The sequence below is a fragment of the Nomascus leucogenys genome, chromosome 23, assembly GCF_006542625.1.
Source record: "Nomascus leucogenys isolate Asia chromosome 23, Asia_NLE_v1, whole genome shotgun sequence".
Taxonomy (NCBI): Eukaryota; Metazoa; Chordata; class Mammalia; order Primates; family Hylobatidae; genus Nomascus; species Nomascus leucogenys.
Window position 1 is genome coordinate 14,682,485 of NC_044403.1, and position 15,271 is coordinate 14,697,755.

General features: G+C 35.3%; 1 protein-coding gene across 19 annotated transcripts in view; it reads right to left on the reverse strand.

The window, feature by feature from the left end:
• Window positions 1–15,271, reverse strand: part of PLEKHA5 (pleckstrin homology domain containing A5) — a 251,562-nt gene that overhangs the window by 113,349 nt on the left and 122,942 nt on the right. For 16 of the 19 annotated variants that reach the window (XR_004028349.1, XR_004028350.1, XM_030804993.1 and 13 more), the window contains 5 exons: window positions 13,183–13,266; window positions 12,042–12,162; window positions 9,343–9,447; window positions 5,857–5,929; window positions 1,009–1,109 (listed from right to left, as the gene is read on the reverse strand). Coding sequence is in view for 14 of the 19 variants with exons in the window: in XM_030804993.1 (XP_030660853.1) it covers window positions 1,009–1,109; window positions 5,857–5,929; window positions 9,343–9,447; window positions 12,042–12,162; window positions 13,183–13,266 (484 nt within the window). In the remaining 5 variants the exon portion in view is untranslated. Of the gene's footprint in view, window positions 1–1,008; window positions 1,110–5,856; window positions 5,930–9,342; window positions 9,448–12,041; window positions 12,163–13,182; window positions 13,267–15,271 lie in introns of those variants that run through there. The other 3 variants (XR_004028351.1, XR_004028352.1, XM_030804997.1) reach the window with 2 other exon arrangements.

A 15,271-nucleotide genomic window follows, 5' to 3' on the forward strand; every position in this document is an offset into this window, starting at 1 on the left:
ATTCTTTAAGTTTTTCAGTAAATGTACATATATGTACCTTTATTAAAAAAACATTGTCTCTTATAGTACTCTTCCTCCAAATTTATTATTAATAATTATTAATACAGACTCTCACTCTGTCACCTAGGCTGGAGTACAGTGGTGCAATCTTGGCTCACTGCAACCTCTGCCTCCAGGACTCAAGCGATCCTCCCACCTGAGCCTTTTGTGTAGCTGGGACTACAGGCACACACCACCACACCTGGCTAATTTTTGTAATTTTAGTAGAGTCGGGGTTTTACCATGTTGGGTTCAAGCTCTCTGTCCGACTCGGCCTCCTAAAGTGCTAGGATAACAGGCATGAGCCAATGTGCCCATCCTATTAATAATTTTTTTTTGAGACGGGGTCTTACTGTGTTGCCCAGGCTGGACTGCAGTGGTGTGATCATGTCTCACTACAGCCTTGACCTCCCAGGCCCAAGTGATCCTTTCACCTCGGCCTCCCAAGTAGCTGGGACTAGCCACCATGCCCGGCTAGTATGTTTTTTTTTTGTTTTGTTTGGTTTGGTTTGGTTTTAGAGACAGGGTCTCACTATATTCCCCAGGCTCAACTCCTGGACTCAAGTGATCCTTCCACCTTGGTCTCCGAAAGTGCTGGAATTACAGCCACTGTGCCTAGACCCCAAATTTATTATTAAAAAATTCAGACGTACAGTAACCTTGAAAAAATATATAATAATCACCAGGATATCCATAATTATATTCATCAATTATTAGCATTCGGACATGTTCCTTTTATCTAGAATCATTTGAAAGCACAGACATGAAGACACTTGACCCCTAAATATTTTAGCATGTGCTTCCTAATTAGAGGGACATTCTTCTATACAACCATAAGACCATTAATTAATATATTTTAAATATAAAAATCGCTATAAGATAGCTTTCTTGTAATAATCTATGGCTCAATATCCATTTTTAACCAACGCAAGTTTTGAACACAGAATTAAAAACTGTATTTTTCCTTACCTTAAAAGCATATTTGCGATTAATGTGATCTTCAGAGGTAAGCAAAGCTATCTGAAAACTAGGTAACAGTATGCTTCCCAGGATACCCTCTTCTTTCTCATCTAAGAGATAATTTAACATCTGATTAGAATTTTAAATGTTCTCATGAAGCAAAGTTTTTCAAGATCTATTTTTGCCAAATCAAAAGGTTCTTGTATATAAGTGAACTATATTCATGTTTAGGCAGGCCTTTATAAGGTTTTCAGTGAAAATATCAAACAGCACAAGAATTGATACTTTGGTATATATACTGCATTCTACAAAGCCCCTTTACATGTCATTCACTTAAAAATATACTGGCATGTAAGTAATGGCATTAATCCACCCACATCTCTGATAGGATTTAAATGCCCAACCATTCTATCCCCAGACAAATACATGGCTTTCTTGGTTACATCCTTCAGGCTTTGCTCAAAGGTCTCATCAATGAGGCCTTCCTTGACTACTGTATTTTAAAATGCTATTTATTTAACGTTTTCTCTGTTCTCCTTTGGGAATGTTACCACTGCCTACTCTCAATACCTCCGGCATACTATATGTTTTAGCTATTTATTTGTTTATTACCTTTTTCTCCATGCTAGAATGAAAGTTCTACAAAGACACTTAGAATGACAGTGGTAGATGCTCAAAAAAATTTGTTGAATAAATGAAGACACATGTGAATACATATTTGAACTATGCTATATAAATTATATGCTTTTTAAAACATTTAACTTTGAAGGTTTGCTTTTACTAATCATTCTGATATACAATAGTGTGACTAAATTACAGGCCTACAAGGCAAGCACATAAAATATACCTAGGAAAATGATAAACATTAATCTTGACACAGTATAGATTCACACTATTAACTTGCTGCTTGGGGGCAGAGATATTTATGAAACTTGAAATATGTACTTCATTGTTATAGACCTATAAGACAAGTTAATAAAGCAGTGTCATCAGGCTAATAAGCTCACCAATGAGAAATCATAAAAGGGAAATAATTCTTTTTATTATGCTTGCTGTGTGTGCTTTCTTTTTTTTTCCCCTAATTATCAAAAACTTAACAAGGGATTTTATTTATTTCGCCCTCATTTCCAGCGTATCTGGTGAAACATCCAGAAGGGAAAAAGTTACATTAAATGGTGGCTTTTTTCGATAGCTTTTCTCATAGCAATGGAACAAAATTTTGTTTTTACTATTCTGTGCTCATTCAGGTACGATTCACTAATGCGTAAAGGGATGAACAGAAGTACAGATTTAGTCCAAAAGGTTAAAAAGAGTTGGAAAGCAGTCATGAATTACAGAGAATGTGACAATTTAAAAGAATAAGTCAAACCCTAATTTTGAATCCAATTTTATGTTTTATGTTTATGTAAAGGGTATAGTCAGAAACAGCACATGAAGTCATCTTTATTAAAAAATCATTTTAACCAAATAATACATCCTGCTATGTCCCATAATAAAATAATCTTTCCTAAAGTTGCTTCAGAATAGACAGAGGCACTAAAGCACAGGGTGATTTCCCTAGATTACGTGAGGTTGTTTTCCTGCCTAACACTAACTAGCTGTGAAATCCTAGCCAAGTTATTGATGCTTAGTATCTGTTTTATCATCTATAAAATTGAGGACAATAGGACTTACCTCAAAAGATTGTTATGAGGGTTAAATGAGTTAATACACATAAAAAACTCAGCACGGAGAGTGAAGCATTAAATAAATATTGCCATTATTATATAAAATCAAAGACAGTGCGTGTAAAAAATCTTCATCTTCTATCAAATGACTATCCTGAGTTCTTCAGCTTCTTAAACTGCTTCTAATCATGACATTCTTCTGTTTAGTTCTATATCAAGCCTGACCGAAGGACTGTCCTAGTTTCTATTACCTAGAGAGACTCATAGACTGACAAAGAGTAAGTACTCAGTAATGTTTGCAGAATGAAAGAACTCTCCACGGGGTCAGCTGAGGCCTTTCTGAGACTGCATGGCAGCCCATTTTCTTTTGTCTCTGCCATTTCCTTCCTTCACTTTGCCACAGCTGATGGTTCCAAGAACAACACTCTCCAAAAAGCTTTCTACATATTAATCTCCATCATATAATTTGCTTCCTAGGGAACACGACCTGGGACAAGAGCCATAAGAATCTTAACATTTTACTGGATTCAAGTGACATTTTAGATTCCCCATTTCTACTTAGTTTTAAAGATATTTGGGAATATCTTTAGCAAATCAGTTATTTTCTGTCTTAATTTCCATTATCTATAAAACATGGACTGATCTCCAAAAAATTCTGACAACACACTTTGTATGTCAGTAGACTAGATGCTTTGAGAAATGGAGAAGAAATGAATGGGGCCACTGCCCTCAGCATTTAGGAGAAGAGGATATCTGAGTGGGGGCCAAAACTCATGATTAAGAGAATAGAAACTAACAGTGTCAGCTCTGGAGTCAGAGTGCCTGAGTTCAAATCCTGACTGTGCCACTTGCAAATTGTGAGACCTGAGGTAAGCACTTTGTATATCAGTTTCCCCTTGCGTGCAATGAACATAAGATTCCCCACATTATCAGGTAGCTTTGAGGGTTAGATGAAATAGATCATCTATATAACTTGCTCAGCACAGTACTCAACAAATAGTCAATATGCAAAAAAAAAATATATAGGCTATTATGATCTCACTGAAATCTGATTATTTTAATTTAAAACCTAACATTTCTTATTGATAAAATAGTAAAAATGTGTAATATCATATACTTCTTTCCAACAATCTGCAGAGCAGTCATCTGAAATGAGTTAAATGACATTTCTCTTGTTTTTACAGTTTCTTCTTTTTTATATTCCTCCTATCTGGGAAACTACTAAAATTAATAAATACATTGCATATAAAATGCAGGTGTTTAATAATAAGGAATCTCAGGCTCAGCATGGCTTGTTTTTTTTTTTTTCAACTTCTATTATGGGTTCAGGGGTACACATGTGGACTTGTTACAAAGGTAAATTGCGTGATGCTGAGTCCTGCAGTACAAATGAATCAGTCTCCCAGATAGCACAACACCCAGCTGGTACTATGTTCAGCCTTCCCCTCTCTTGTGCTTCCCAGTGTCTACTGTTCTCATCTTTATATCCATCAGCATGGCTTCTGATTCACTTTTACATTTTTCAAATATGATCAAAAGCTTTCCTATTATAGTAAAAGTGATGAGTCCCACCTTTCCCTGAGCAACAACAATAGCAAATTACAAGGAATTCAGTGGTTTTTGTTGCAAATTAACATCAATAAATTCTTGGCTGGGCATGGTGGCTCACACCTGTAATCCCAGCACTTTGGGAGGCTGAGGCGGGTGGATCATTTAAGGTCAGGAGTTTGAGACCAGCCTGGACAACATGGTGAAACCCCGTCTCTACTAAAAATACACACAAAAAATTAGCCGAGTGCGGTGGCGCGTGCCTGTAATCCCAGCTACTTGGGAGGGTGAGGCACAAGAATAACTTGAACCTGGGAGGCGGAGGTTGCAGTGAGCCAAGATTGCACCACTGCACTCCAGCCTGGGCAACAGAGCAAGACTCTGTCTCAAAAACAAAACAAAACAAAACAAAACGAACTCCAACAAATTCTTGTATTAGAAATTTAAAATATTAGAAATAATAAACATTTCTTGTTATAAGTAGTCCATAAATACACTGAAAAAGAGACGAAAAGAGAAATTATAAGCTTAAGGATAATGGCTGAAATACAACTCCTAACTTTCTGAAAGAGTAAGAAAACCCCTAAGGAAAATTGTAGAGTAAGCTTAGCATTTAACTAAAGACAATACCACAATTGCAGCCTAAGGAACATCTCTATGACAAAATGCAGTTTTATAGGGTTGGTTAATTCTGGCTCAGCAGTAATTCTCAACTACAGTTTGCAGATGGAAACAATTCTAGTAATTCCAAATTTTGAAGGTTAATACATATTATAATGCTTCAATACACAACTATAAATTTTGCTACCGGTTTTTTGTGCAGTCAAAAAATGCAAAAACTACTAATCAGTTCTAAAACTCTGTTATATCTTATAAGTTATACTTCTCGAGAAAAGTCATAAATTACTAATTATGGGTAGACAATCTAATTCTTTCATGACGGTTTACAACCAAAGTTTAAAGTAGAGAAGAAGGAGAGATTATCCAGATTCATGATTTTATACTACAGCTGAGGCAGATTTTTCTGGAGAGTGCCACCTAGGTATGCCTTTCATTGGCAGGTAACAACTTTGTAGTATCTTGTAGTATCTAAGAGATCCATGTGGCATATGAAACATCTCTGGATTTTTATTTAAAACTGAATTAATAATTTACTAACCAGAGAAAGGCTATCAGTGTTTGGTCAAAAAAAGAGTTCAAAATGAAAGTATTTCTTTGTATTTCATTTTTTTCATTTGCCATTACATATTAGTAGTCCCTAATATTCTAATATCATTTGCTGGGGAGCAGAATTGGGTGCTTGAAGGACCCATAAGCTAGATCTGACAAAACTGACATGTGAAAAGAACCTCCTCAAACTAAGGATTGTAGCTATTAAGCACCGAATTCAAGAGTAGCATTATAGAGCAAAGATTAGGGAAGCTGAACCAAAACTCAGACCAAACATGGTCTGAAGCACCATATTTACTCTATCATAACCCCAAAACTCAGAATGATATGTCAAAGAAGAAAAAATCTGTTTGGTACTATTTGTTGATAATAAAATAGCACATAGAGTTACAATACTTTTTCTTAAAATATCTGATACTTATATTACATATCAATTACAAAATAATACACTAAGACAGTAGGGTAAACTTACCTCTATAATAAAAGAGGCAAAGGTCAGAAAGCACAAACCAGCGTTTCTTCCACAATTTCATGCCAGTACTGTCCTGGATTAAATCACATATTTAAGGATTATTTCTCAAACAATAAAAACTCACATGTGCATTTATTTATTTATTTATTTATTTTTGAGATGGAGTTTCGCTCTTGTTGCCCAGGCTGGAGTGCAATGGCACAACCTCAGCTCACTGCAACCTCTGCCTCCTGGGTTCAAGCAATTCTCCTGTCTCAGCCTCCAGAGTAGCTGGGGTTACATGCACCTGCCACCATGCCAGGTTAATTTTTTGTATTTTTAGTAGAGACAGGGTTTTACCATGTTGGTCAGGCTGGTCTCTAACTCCTGAATCAGGTGATCCACCCGCTTTGGCCTCCCAAAGTGCTGAGATTACAGGCTTGAGTCACTGTTCCTGGCCTTGTGCATTTATTTAAACTTTTAAAAGAAGGAATGTTTGATACATGTGTAATATAACCTAACTAAAAGGCCAATTAAAAATTTGGAGGTAGTTTTCTAGGGCCTTAAGATATTCCCAACTAGACTGGTCTCCGAAAATACCATCATGCAAAAGGAATATATTAAGGCAATTTGATTTGGCTTCGTATTTGTAAGCAATTTGGAATTCACTCTTCTCAACACAAACATCTGCTAGGATGAGAATAATGTAACCATGCAGCAACGCGTGCATTCTGGTAAACCAGATTTAATAAATATGTTAATCTTTAACAAGAAGAAAAATATGTGAATTGAAATTATTCCAAAGGTAATGTTATTTAAAATGTGAATAATTTTTATTCATAATTGTTAATATACAAATACGTTTCACAAACATACTTTTCTTACATCTATAGTTTGGGATTTGCTTATCATGCAAAAAAGAGAGACTATTTGGCAGCTATTTCTAAGTAATTTAGTTCATTAAAATATCAGGCTCAAACAAAATTAGAATTTTAATAAAAATTACTTTCCCATATGCAATGTAGCAAAATTGGAAGTAAAAATTAAACAGACACCAAAAAAAAAAAAAGGAAAAAAGAAAAAAAGAGAGGCCAGTTTGGATGTGCATTGATTATTTCTAAATTTATTTCTAGCTGTGAGTAATGACTTTAGAATTATAGAAATTAACATGGGTAAAATCTTTCAAACTAAATGATTTGGCCTTAAAATTGACAGCTATACCAAAAAAGAGACAAAAAAAAAAAAAAAAAAAAAAGAAAAAATTAAATGGCAAATGATATCTTCAATTTTTTTTTTCCGAGACAGTCTCACACTGTCACCCAGGATGGCATGTAGTGCTACAATCTCAGCTCACTGCAACCTCCGCTTCCTGGGTTCAAGTGATTCTCGTGCCTCAGCCTCCTGAGTAGCTAGGATTACAATCGTACACCACCACAGCTGGCTAATTTTTGTATTTTTGGTAGAGACAGGGTTTCTCCATGTTGGCCAGGCTGGTCTTGGACTCCTGTCCTAAGGTGATCCACCCACCTTGGCCTCCCAAAGTGTTGGAGCCACCATACCCAGCCATCTTCAATTACTTATTCTTTCTTCAGTATGGATAAGGGACACTGTAAACAAATATGTGTCACACACATATTACAAAATAAACACTTTTTTTTTTTTGGAGACAAGGTCTTGCCCTGTCACCCAGGCTGAAGTGCAGTGGCATGATCATACCTCACTGCAAGCTCAAATCCTGGGCTCAAGCAATCCTCCCACCTCAGCCTCCAGAGTAGCTGGGACTACAGGTGCACACCACCACACCAGGTTAATCTTTGTTTTTTGTTTTTTTTTAAAGTAGACATGAGGTCTCACTATGTTGCCCAAGCTGGTCTTGAACTCCTGGGCTCAAGTGATTCTCCTGCCTCGACCTCCCAAAGTGCTGGGATTACAGGCGTGAACCACTGTACTCGGCCCAAAATAAACACTTGTTAGAGAAGCTACTTGGTAATACTTTTGCAATGCTAAATTAACCAATGAATCAAGAAATAGGAACAAGAGCTATTTTAAATAAGGAATGCCATTAGGCTATTAGGCTCAGTTTTGCACTGAAATAGTTGATCATAATTTGGACTTATTAGAAAGACTAGCTGGAAAATATGGAGAAAATTTTCTATTAGAAACTGGGCTGGGTGTGGTGGCTCACGCCTGTAATCCCAGCACTTTGAGAGGCCAAGGTGGGTGGATCACTTGAGGAAAGGAATTCAAGGCCAGCCTGGCCAAGGTGGTGAAAACCCGTCTCTACTAAAAATACAAAAATTAGCTGGGCAGTAGTGGCACATGCCTGTAATCCCAGCTACTTGTGAAGCTGAGGCAGGAGAATTGCTTGAGCCTGGGAGGTGGAGGTTGCGGTGAGCTGAGATCACACTGCTGCCCTCCAGTCTAGGCAGGTGACAGAGTGAGACCGTCTCACAAAAAAAAAAAAAAAAAAAAAAAAAAAAAAAAAAAAAAAAAAAAAAAAGAAACTAAATGTGCAAAAACCTCTTAGCCTGGAAAGCTTAAATATCAGATGGTTAAAATATAGTCAATGATCTTTCAATAAAAATTATGACTCTTAATAAATAAAAATCATTAGGTCACCTGAAAGCAATTAGCAACATTTAACAGAATAAACTGACAGCAATGAACTAATATTTAACTTGCTTTGTATCATCTGTACGTATGTAGAATCAGAGAGAAAGAAAAAATCCTTCAAGATTGAGGATGTCACCTCAGTTATCTACCAGTCACTTATCTGAAACCTAGCTGCAAACTGGGAAGTAAACAGCCTCTATGTAATCGAAATGATGTCAAAATCCAAGGAAGTAATGTACATACATCTTTACTAATTCCAAAACTAATAAGGTTCCAAAAGAGCTTAGCAAGTTCCCCAGTCAGTGCAACAATATAAACCCCAACTCATCAGGACGCCTGAGAGTAAAACCTGTATGAGCAAATTAAAAAGAAAAGAAAAGAAAAGAAAATAACCAAAAAACATAAGAGGAAGAAAGAATAACCTCATATTATAGAATCAAAAATCTCAAAAAACTCAGAAAAATCTGAAATTATTGTAAAATTTCTGTATAAATAAAGGTGGGAAATATACAACTGTATATTTCTCTAACAATTTTTATATCAACAGAAAAATGAATACCCTTGTATTAATATTTAGTTGTTTATTTCAATTTTGACATTTCTGGATACTTTTACCATGCTATTTCTAACATTTTCATACAGCATATATTTAATTTTAAATCTAGAAATACCCGTAACACACAATCTCTGTTGTAAGTAATGTCCACTCCTTTTTCTGTCTTCACTGTTCCCTTGATATTCTTCAAGGGTAACAAGTAGTCAAATAACCTGGGTGGCTTCTCCATAGTTCCTTCTTAATTTTATGATTTTATAGAATTGTCTTAGGTACATTCAGTTTAAAAGGTTCCTTCTAATTCTGTCTTTTGTTTCATATCAAATAGAAAAAAAAAATACCTGTTTATAAAGCCAACCTCGTCTGACAACCGGTGCATTAGGATTCCTTTTAATTGAATTTGACCTCTTTCCAAAATTATGAACTTTTTTTGAAGCTCGTGAAGTCTAAATAGAAAAAGAGCATGACAGAAAATGTGGTATTAATGCCTAGAGATTTGAGCTTATTTTCCTCTTAAAATTTAATCTCTTTTCAGATTTTCCCAAGACTTGCAGGACTTAAATCTTTTCAGAAAAATTATTAAAATTCTACTTTTGCCAGGTTAGTTTTCTAAAGTGTAAGAATTCCGCACCAAAAATTTTTCCCCCAGGGTATCACAAGTTTTACAACCTTTCCTTTAAAATCTGGATAGGATATACAATTTTTAGAAACACAGAGTATGTGGCAGTATTTTGTCCTACCTGCTATATAAAATGAATAGATCTTGAGTAAAAACTGTTAACAAATCTTTAAGAATAAACCAAACAACAGAACTTTTCCCTTTATATCTGCATTTAATAGGGCAGGTTCAATTAAAGAAAGTTAATATCACTCAGTCTGAGGAGAAATATACAGATATTAAATATAAACAAATATATCACATCAAGTCAAAACAAGACGGGAAGGATCTGCGTAATGTGATGTAGTGTTTTCTTTTTTATGGACAACTCTGAACTTAAACTAGACAGATGGGGTTTATTGGATTCTTCAAAATACACATAAGGATATACAGTCTTTAAAAATACTGCTATGGTTACCATGAAGATTTATTTTGGCAGGAATCATAGTGGTTACCAACAAACATGAAAACAATGAAGCTATAAAGTAACATAAAATTACCTCTTACTTTTCTACTTGTTCAGAATCTTTGGAAATCTAGCATACTTCATTAGAATTTTGTTTTGGGAAGCTTTTATTAGTATGTAAGAAAATTTTAAGGCCCAATATCAACAAAATTTTTCCTAAAGCATGTTTTCTTGATAGATTTTAATTTACTTTCAAACAGGTAATGCTTAAAAACAGCATAAAACTTAAATGACACAAAAAGATACGCAAAGATCAATCTACTCACTCTTGGGCTCCAGCACCCAGCTAGCCCCACTCGCAACTGTGTGGCAACCAATATCACTGTATGTGTGTGTCTATCTATCTAAAATAATTGTTCTCATGATTAATGAGTATTTTTCTGAAATGACTGCATATTTTAATATCCACTCTTCTGTTCCATTATTTCTTGGAGCTCACTATATAAACCGAATGCCTATTTACCCATACTGTTGTTAATGTGCTGTTATGAAACTTTCTGACTGTTGGAAATCTGTAGGTGAAAATGGTGTCTTTTTCTGGTTTTAATTAGTATTTTTCATATTATGGATGAGGCTGAGCATCTTTTTTTCATATATTTAAGAGTAAATTCCATTTTCTTTCCTGAAAACTGATTTCATAAAATTTTTCCATTTCCAAACTGGCTCATAAGCCCTTTTCTTATTGATTCACAGCACTTCTTTAATGATAAGGAAATTATAAATTATTATAAATTTCTTTAATTGTTATATGAATTACAGACACTCTGCATGGATAATAATTACATGTGGTTGAATTTCTCATTCTTTTATATTGTTACTTCTGAGTTTTATGTCATATTTAGAAAGCCCATCTGCATTCTGAGCTTTTTTTTTTTTTTTCAAATCTTCCATTGTTTTTTTCTAGTGCTTTTATAGTTTTGTTTTTAACATTTCAACAACTGATCCATCTAGAACATTTTTGGTGTAAAGTATGAGGAACAGATTCAACTTTCTTTCAAGACAATGACCTAGTGGCTCTCAATCCATTCATCAATTTCTCCAGATTTTAATTAAAATATACTCATAAAGCATTATGCTCAGCCTGTTGGATTTATGTTACTTAACAATCAGAAATTATTTATATTATTTGAAAATTTACATTCATTTATAATCTCCTAACAAAATTTTATTTCAAAAACCTTAACTGGCATTTAAAATACTATTATTATACTTATCTTATAATTATCTATTTCCTTACAATAAACATAATTTACTACTACAATAGTTTTGTTGAAAAATGTTTTCTTAATCTAAGCATTCTTATAGTCAGATCATTTGATTTCTAGGCTATTGCATTAATAATCACCTTTAAAACTTAAGTGTGTCCATTCTCTCTCACAAATATCAATATATTTCTTTTTTTTTTTTTTTTGAGACAGAGTCTCACTCTGTCGCCCAGGCTGGAGTGCAGTGGCACAATCTCAGCTCACTGCAAGCTCTGCCTCCTGGGTTCACAACATTCTCCTGCCTCAGTCTCCCAAGTAGCTGGGACTACAGGCGCCCGCTACCACGCCTGGCTAATTTTTTGTATTTTTAGTAGAGACGGGGTTTCACCGTGTTAGCCAGGATAGTCTCGATCTCCTGACCTCATGATCCACCCACCTTGGCCTCCCAAAATGCTGGGATTACAGGCGTGAGCCACCGCGCCCTGCCATATCAATATATTTCTAAAATTATTCCAAATTAAAAAACTTAAGTCATTGAATTACAATCTTATTACTTTGTATTTCAGGCTATTGCTTCTTGTATCAATTACCGCCAAATTCATGTAATAATAAAAATGTAATTATTATTCTATACTTTTAAGTCCATTATGGGTAACGGTATAGATACTGTTTACTCCTTATCAATAATTAATATAAAGCAAAATAACTTACTCTCCCTACAGGGCTCATTGGATGCACTGCATAATCTGAAGTCACGTTATAGTTAGAAGCTTCATTTATCATACTTATTGGTCGTTCCTTCTTTTCTTCAGATGTCATGGTTGCAACAGTCCTGAAAATACATGTCAAAATGCTAGAACTGGCTGTGTATGTAACCCGCTTTATAATTACACTTCTCTACAGTTAACAACGTGAGTGTCCTACTTTTTCACAGTACTCGGATCCTAGTTACTCTAGAGTCAGGCCTTAATACTTACAACAACTTTAAATACAGCTAACACTTTTCCTAAGCCAAAAATACATTATTATCATGTTTATTTATTATTATTTTTTAAGACAAGAGTCTCACTCTGTTGGTCAGGCTGCAGTGCAGTGGCGCAATCTTGGTTCACTGCAGAATCTGCCTCCCAGGTTCAAGTGATTTTCCTGCCTCAGACTCCTCAGTAGCTGGGACTACCGGCACGCGCCACCACGCCCGGCTAATTTTTCTATTTTTTTAGTACAGTCAGGGTTTCACCATGTTGGCCAGGCTGGTCTTGAATGCCTGACCTCAAGTGATTCGCCCACCTTGGCCTCCCAAAGTGCTAGGATTACAGGTGTGAGCCACCGCGCCCGGCCTATCATGTTTATTTATAATAGGCATTACTGCAGATATTCTACTTGGTCATCTAGCTGAAAAATTAAAAATGAATTATAAGATTATTCTAATTTTAAAAACAATAACAATTTCAGTAACTAACTCTGTGAATAGCTTTATAGTATAATACATTCTTTGATGCTTATAAAACTCTTGTGAAATAGTAATTACCACTATCTGATTTAAGGATGAGAAAACTGAGCTCAAATTAGTTTAATAATTAACCATTTACACAGTTTCTCTAAGCTTGCATCCCGGGTTCTTGAGCTTACTGCGTTTGAGGTACTATAAAAACAGCTTCTGAAATTACATTCTTCATGAAAAAAATGTTTAAGTCAGGTTTCTATATGACACATTGTGAACAGCTGGCATTCTGTTATTATACTTGACTACAAATGTCCAGATAAGAAAGCTGTTAAACTGAAATATAAATAACAGCAATTTCAGTGCTAACCCAATTTTGAATGCAGGCATTCCATGAAACTCTTTACTTACTGTTCATTCACTACAAAAATACAATTGTCCTGTGATGGTTGTCCTGTGACTGGATGTTTGCAGGTCACTTTCCTTTCATTATGGCTGAAAAAAGAATAAAAGAAAAACAGAACATGTAGGTATTTAAAATGCCCATTTATTTATTGTAACATTAAAGTTAGTCTACAAAGGAAGTGAAATTCAAACTCCCAGCCTTTTCTTGTTTTTGTTTTTGAGACGGAGTTTTATTCTTGTCGCCCAGGTTGGAGTGCAATGGCACGATCTCAGCTCACTACAACCTCTGCCTTCTGGGTTCAAGCAATTCTCCTGCCTCAGCCTCCCGAGTAGCTCGGATTATAGACGCCCACCATCATGCCCAGCTAATTTCTTGTATTTTTAGTAGAGATGGAGTTTCACCATGTTGGTCAGGGTGATCCTGAACTCCTGACCTCAGGTGATCCACCCGCCTTGGCCTCCCCCAAAGTGCTGGGATTACAGGTGTGAGACACGGTGCCTGGCCACCAGCCTTTTGAAATTCCTAAATATATCTTCCCTACTATCTATTGGGAGTGTGTATGTGTGTAAATGTTACTTATATTTTTACAAAAAAGTTAAATGCATCCCTTCTCAGTCTGGCCTCAATCCTTTTTCATTATTTCATAAACAAAGGTAAGTTGTAGGCCAGGTGCCATGGCTCATGCCTATAATCCCAGCACTTTGGAGCGCCAAGGAAGGTGGATCACTTGAGGTCAGGCATTCAAGACCAGCCTGACCAACATGGTGAAACCCCATCTGTACTAAAAATACAAAAATTAGCCAGGTGTGGTGGTGTGTGCCTGTAATCCCAGCTACTCGGGAGGCTGAGGCAGGAGAATTGCTTGAACCTGGGTGATGGAGGTTGCAGTGAGCTGAGATTGTGCCATTGCACTCCAGTCTGGGCAACAGAGCAAGACTCTGTCTCAAAAAAAAAAAAAAAAAGGCAAGTTGATTTGGCTGTTTGGCTCTTTACACTGCATTGTAAAATATAATGATTACTGTATTTTATACTTCATAGGTGGGTCATGAAAAGTAAGTATGAGTGTCTACCTACCTCTACTGTTTTATGGTCCAACATGGGTGCATTACAGAGTACTAATGCCAAATTCATAAATGGAAAGAAAACCTAACAGTACTACTGTATGGGCACCAGTACCTTAAAAAAATAGAAGGTTCTGAAACAGGAATAATTTAGTGTTTCTGTTTTACAAAATAACCTTTACATAGATAATGTAATGAGATTAATTTTTTGACACTTGAGGAAGGTATGTTGTAGAAAAAAAATGAAATATGAAGGAGAAGCAAAAATCTTAAGTAAATGAAATGTGGAAACGACAACAAAAACAGAAAAATCTGTTATGTTTACTGAAAAAAATTGCTTTGAATTAAGTAATGACTATTTTTGGAGAAAAAGATGTTTGCCTAAGAAATAGTATTCTTTCTAGGTTGAGTGATAAGATTAGGTCTTCAACTGTTTTCTTGAATGAAAGAAGGAAAAAAACCCTATTTATTTAAGCCAAAAATATTAGATGCTCAAAATAACATGCAATATATACTGATATATTAAATAGTCTGTAATAATTTTCATTAGGTCATATACAATAATCTGTAACAGAGACCTATCATTGACATGCCTGACATTAGAAAATTTACCTTGTAAGGTCTGTATTGAATATTAGTTTTCTTTTGTTAATCTTAAAATATTAGTACATGTGCTCTGTATGGTGAGAAGTCTATAACCACAACCTGCAAACTTCCAGGTAAATTTCATATGCTTAAATTCTTTTTCCAAATCCTAATTTTCATATTTTTTTGGGTAACTCAATACCCTGAAACTTTATCCATTAAATAAAATTGAAACGGTATTAATATAAAGATATAAAGTTTTAAAAAAATTCCATATTGACTATTGTAAGAGTAGAATCATTAATGAAACACAGTGTTTCTATTATTCCTTAAATCAAGTGGTCTAAGAAGCACATAGAGCCATCTGCTAATATTTAGAAAAATTTTAATAGATACAGCACTTGGCCGGGCGCGGTGGCTCATGCCTGTAATCCCAGCACTTTGGGAG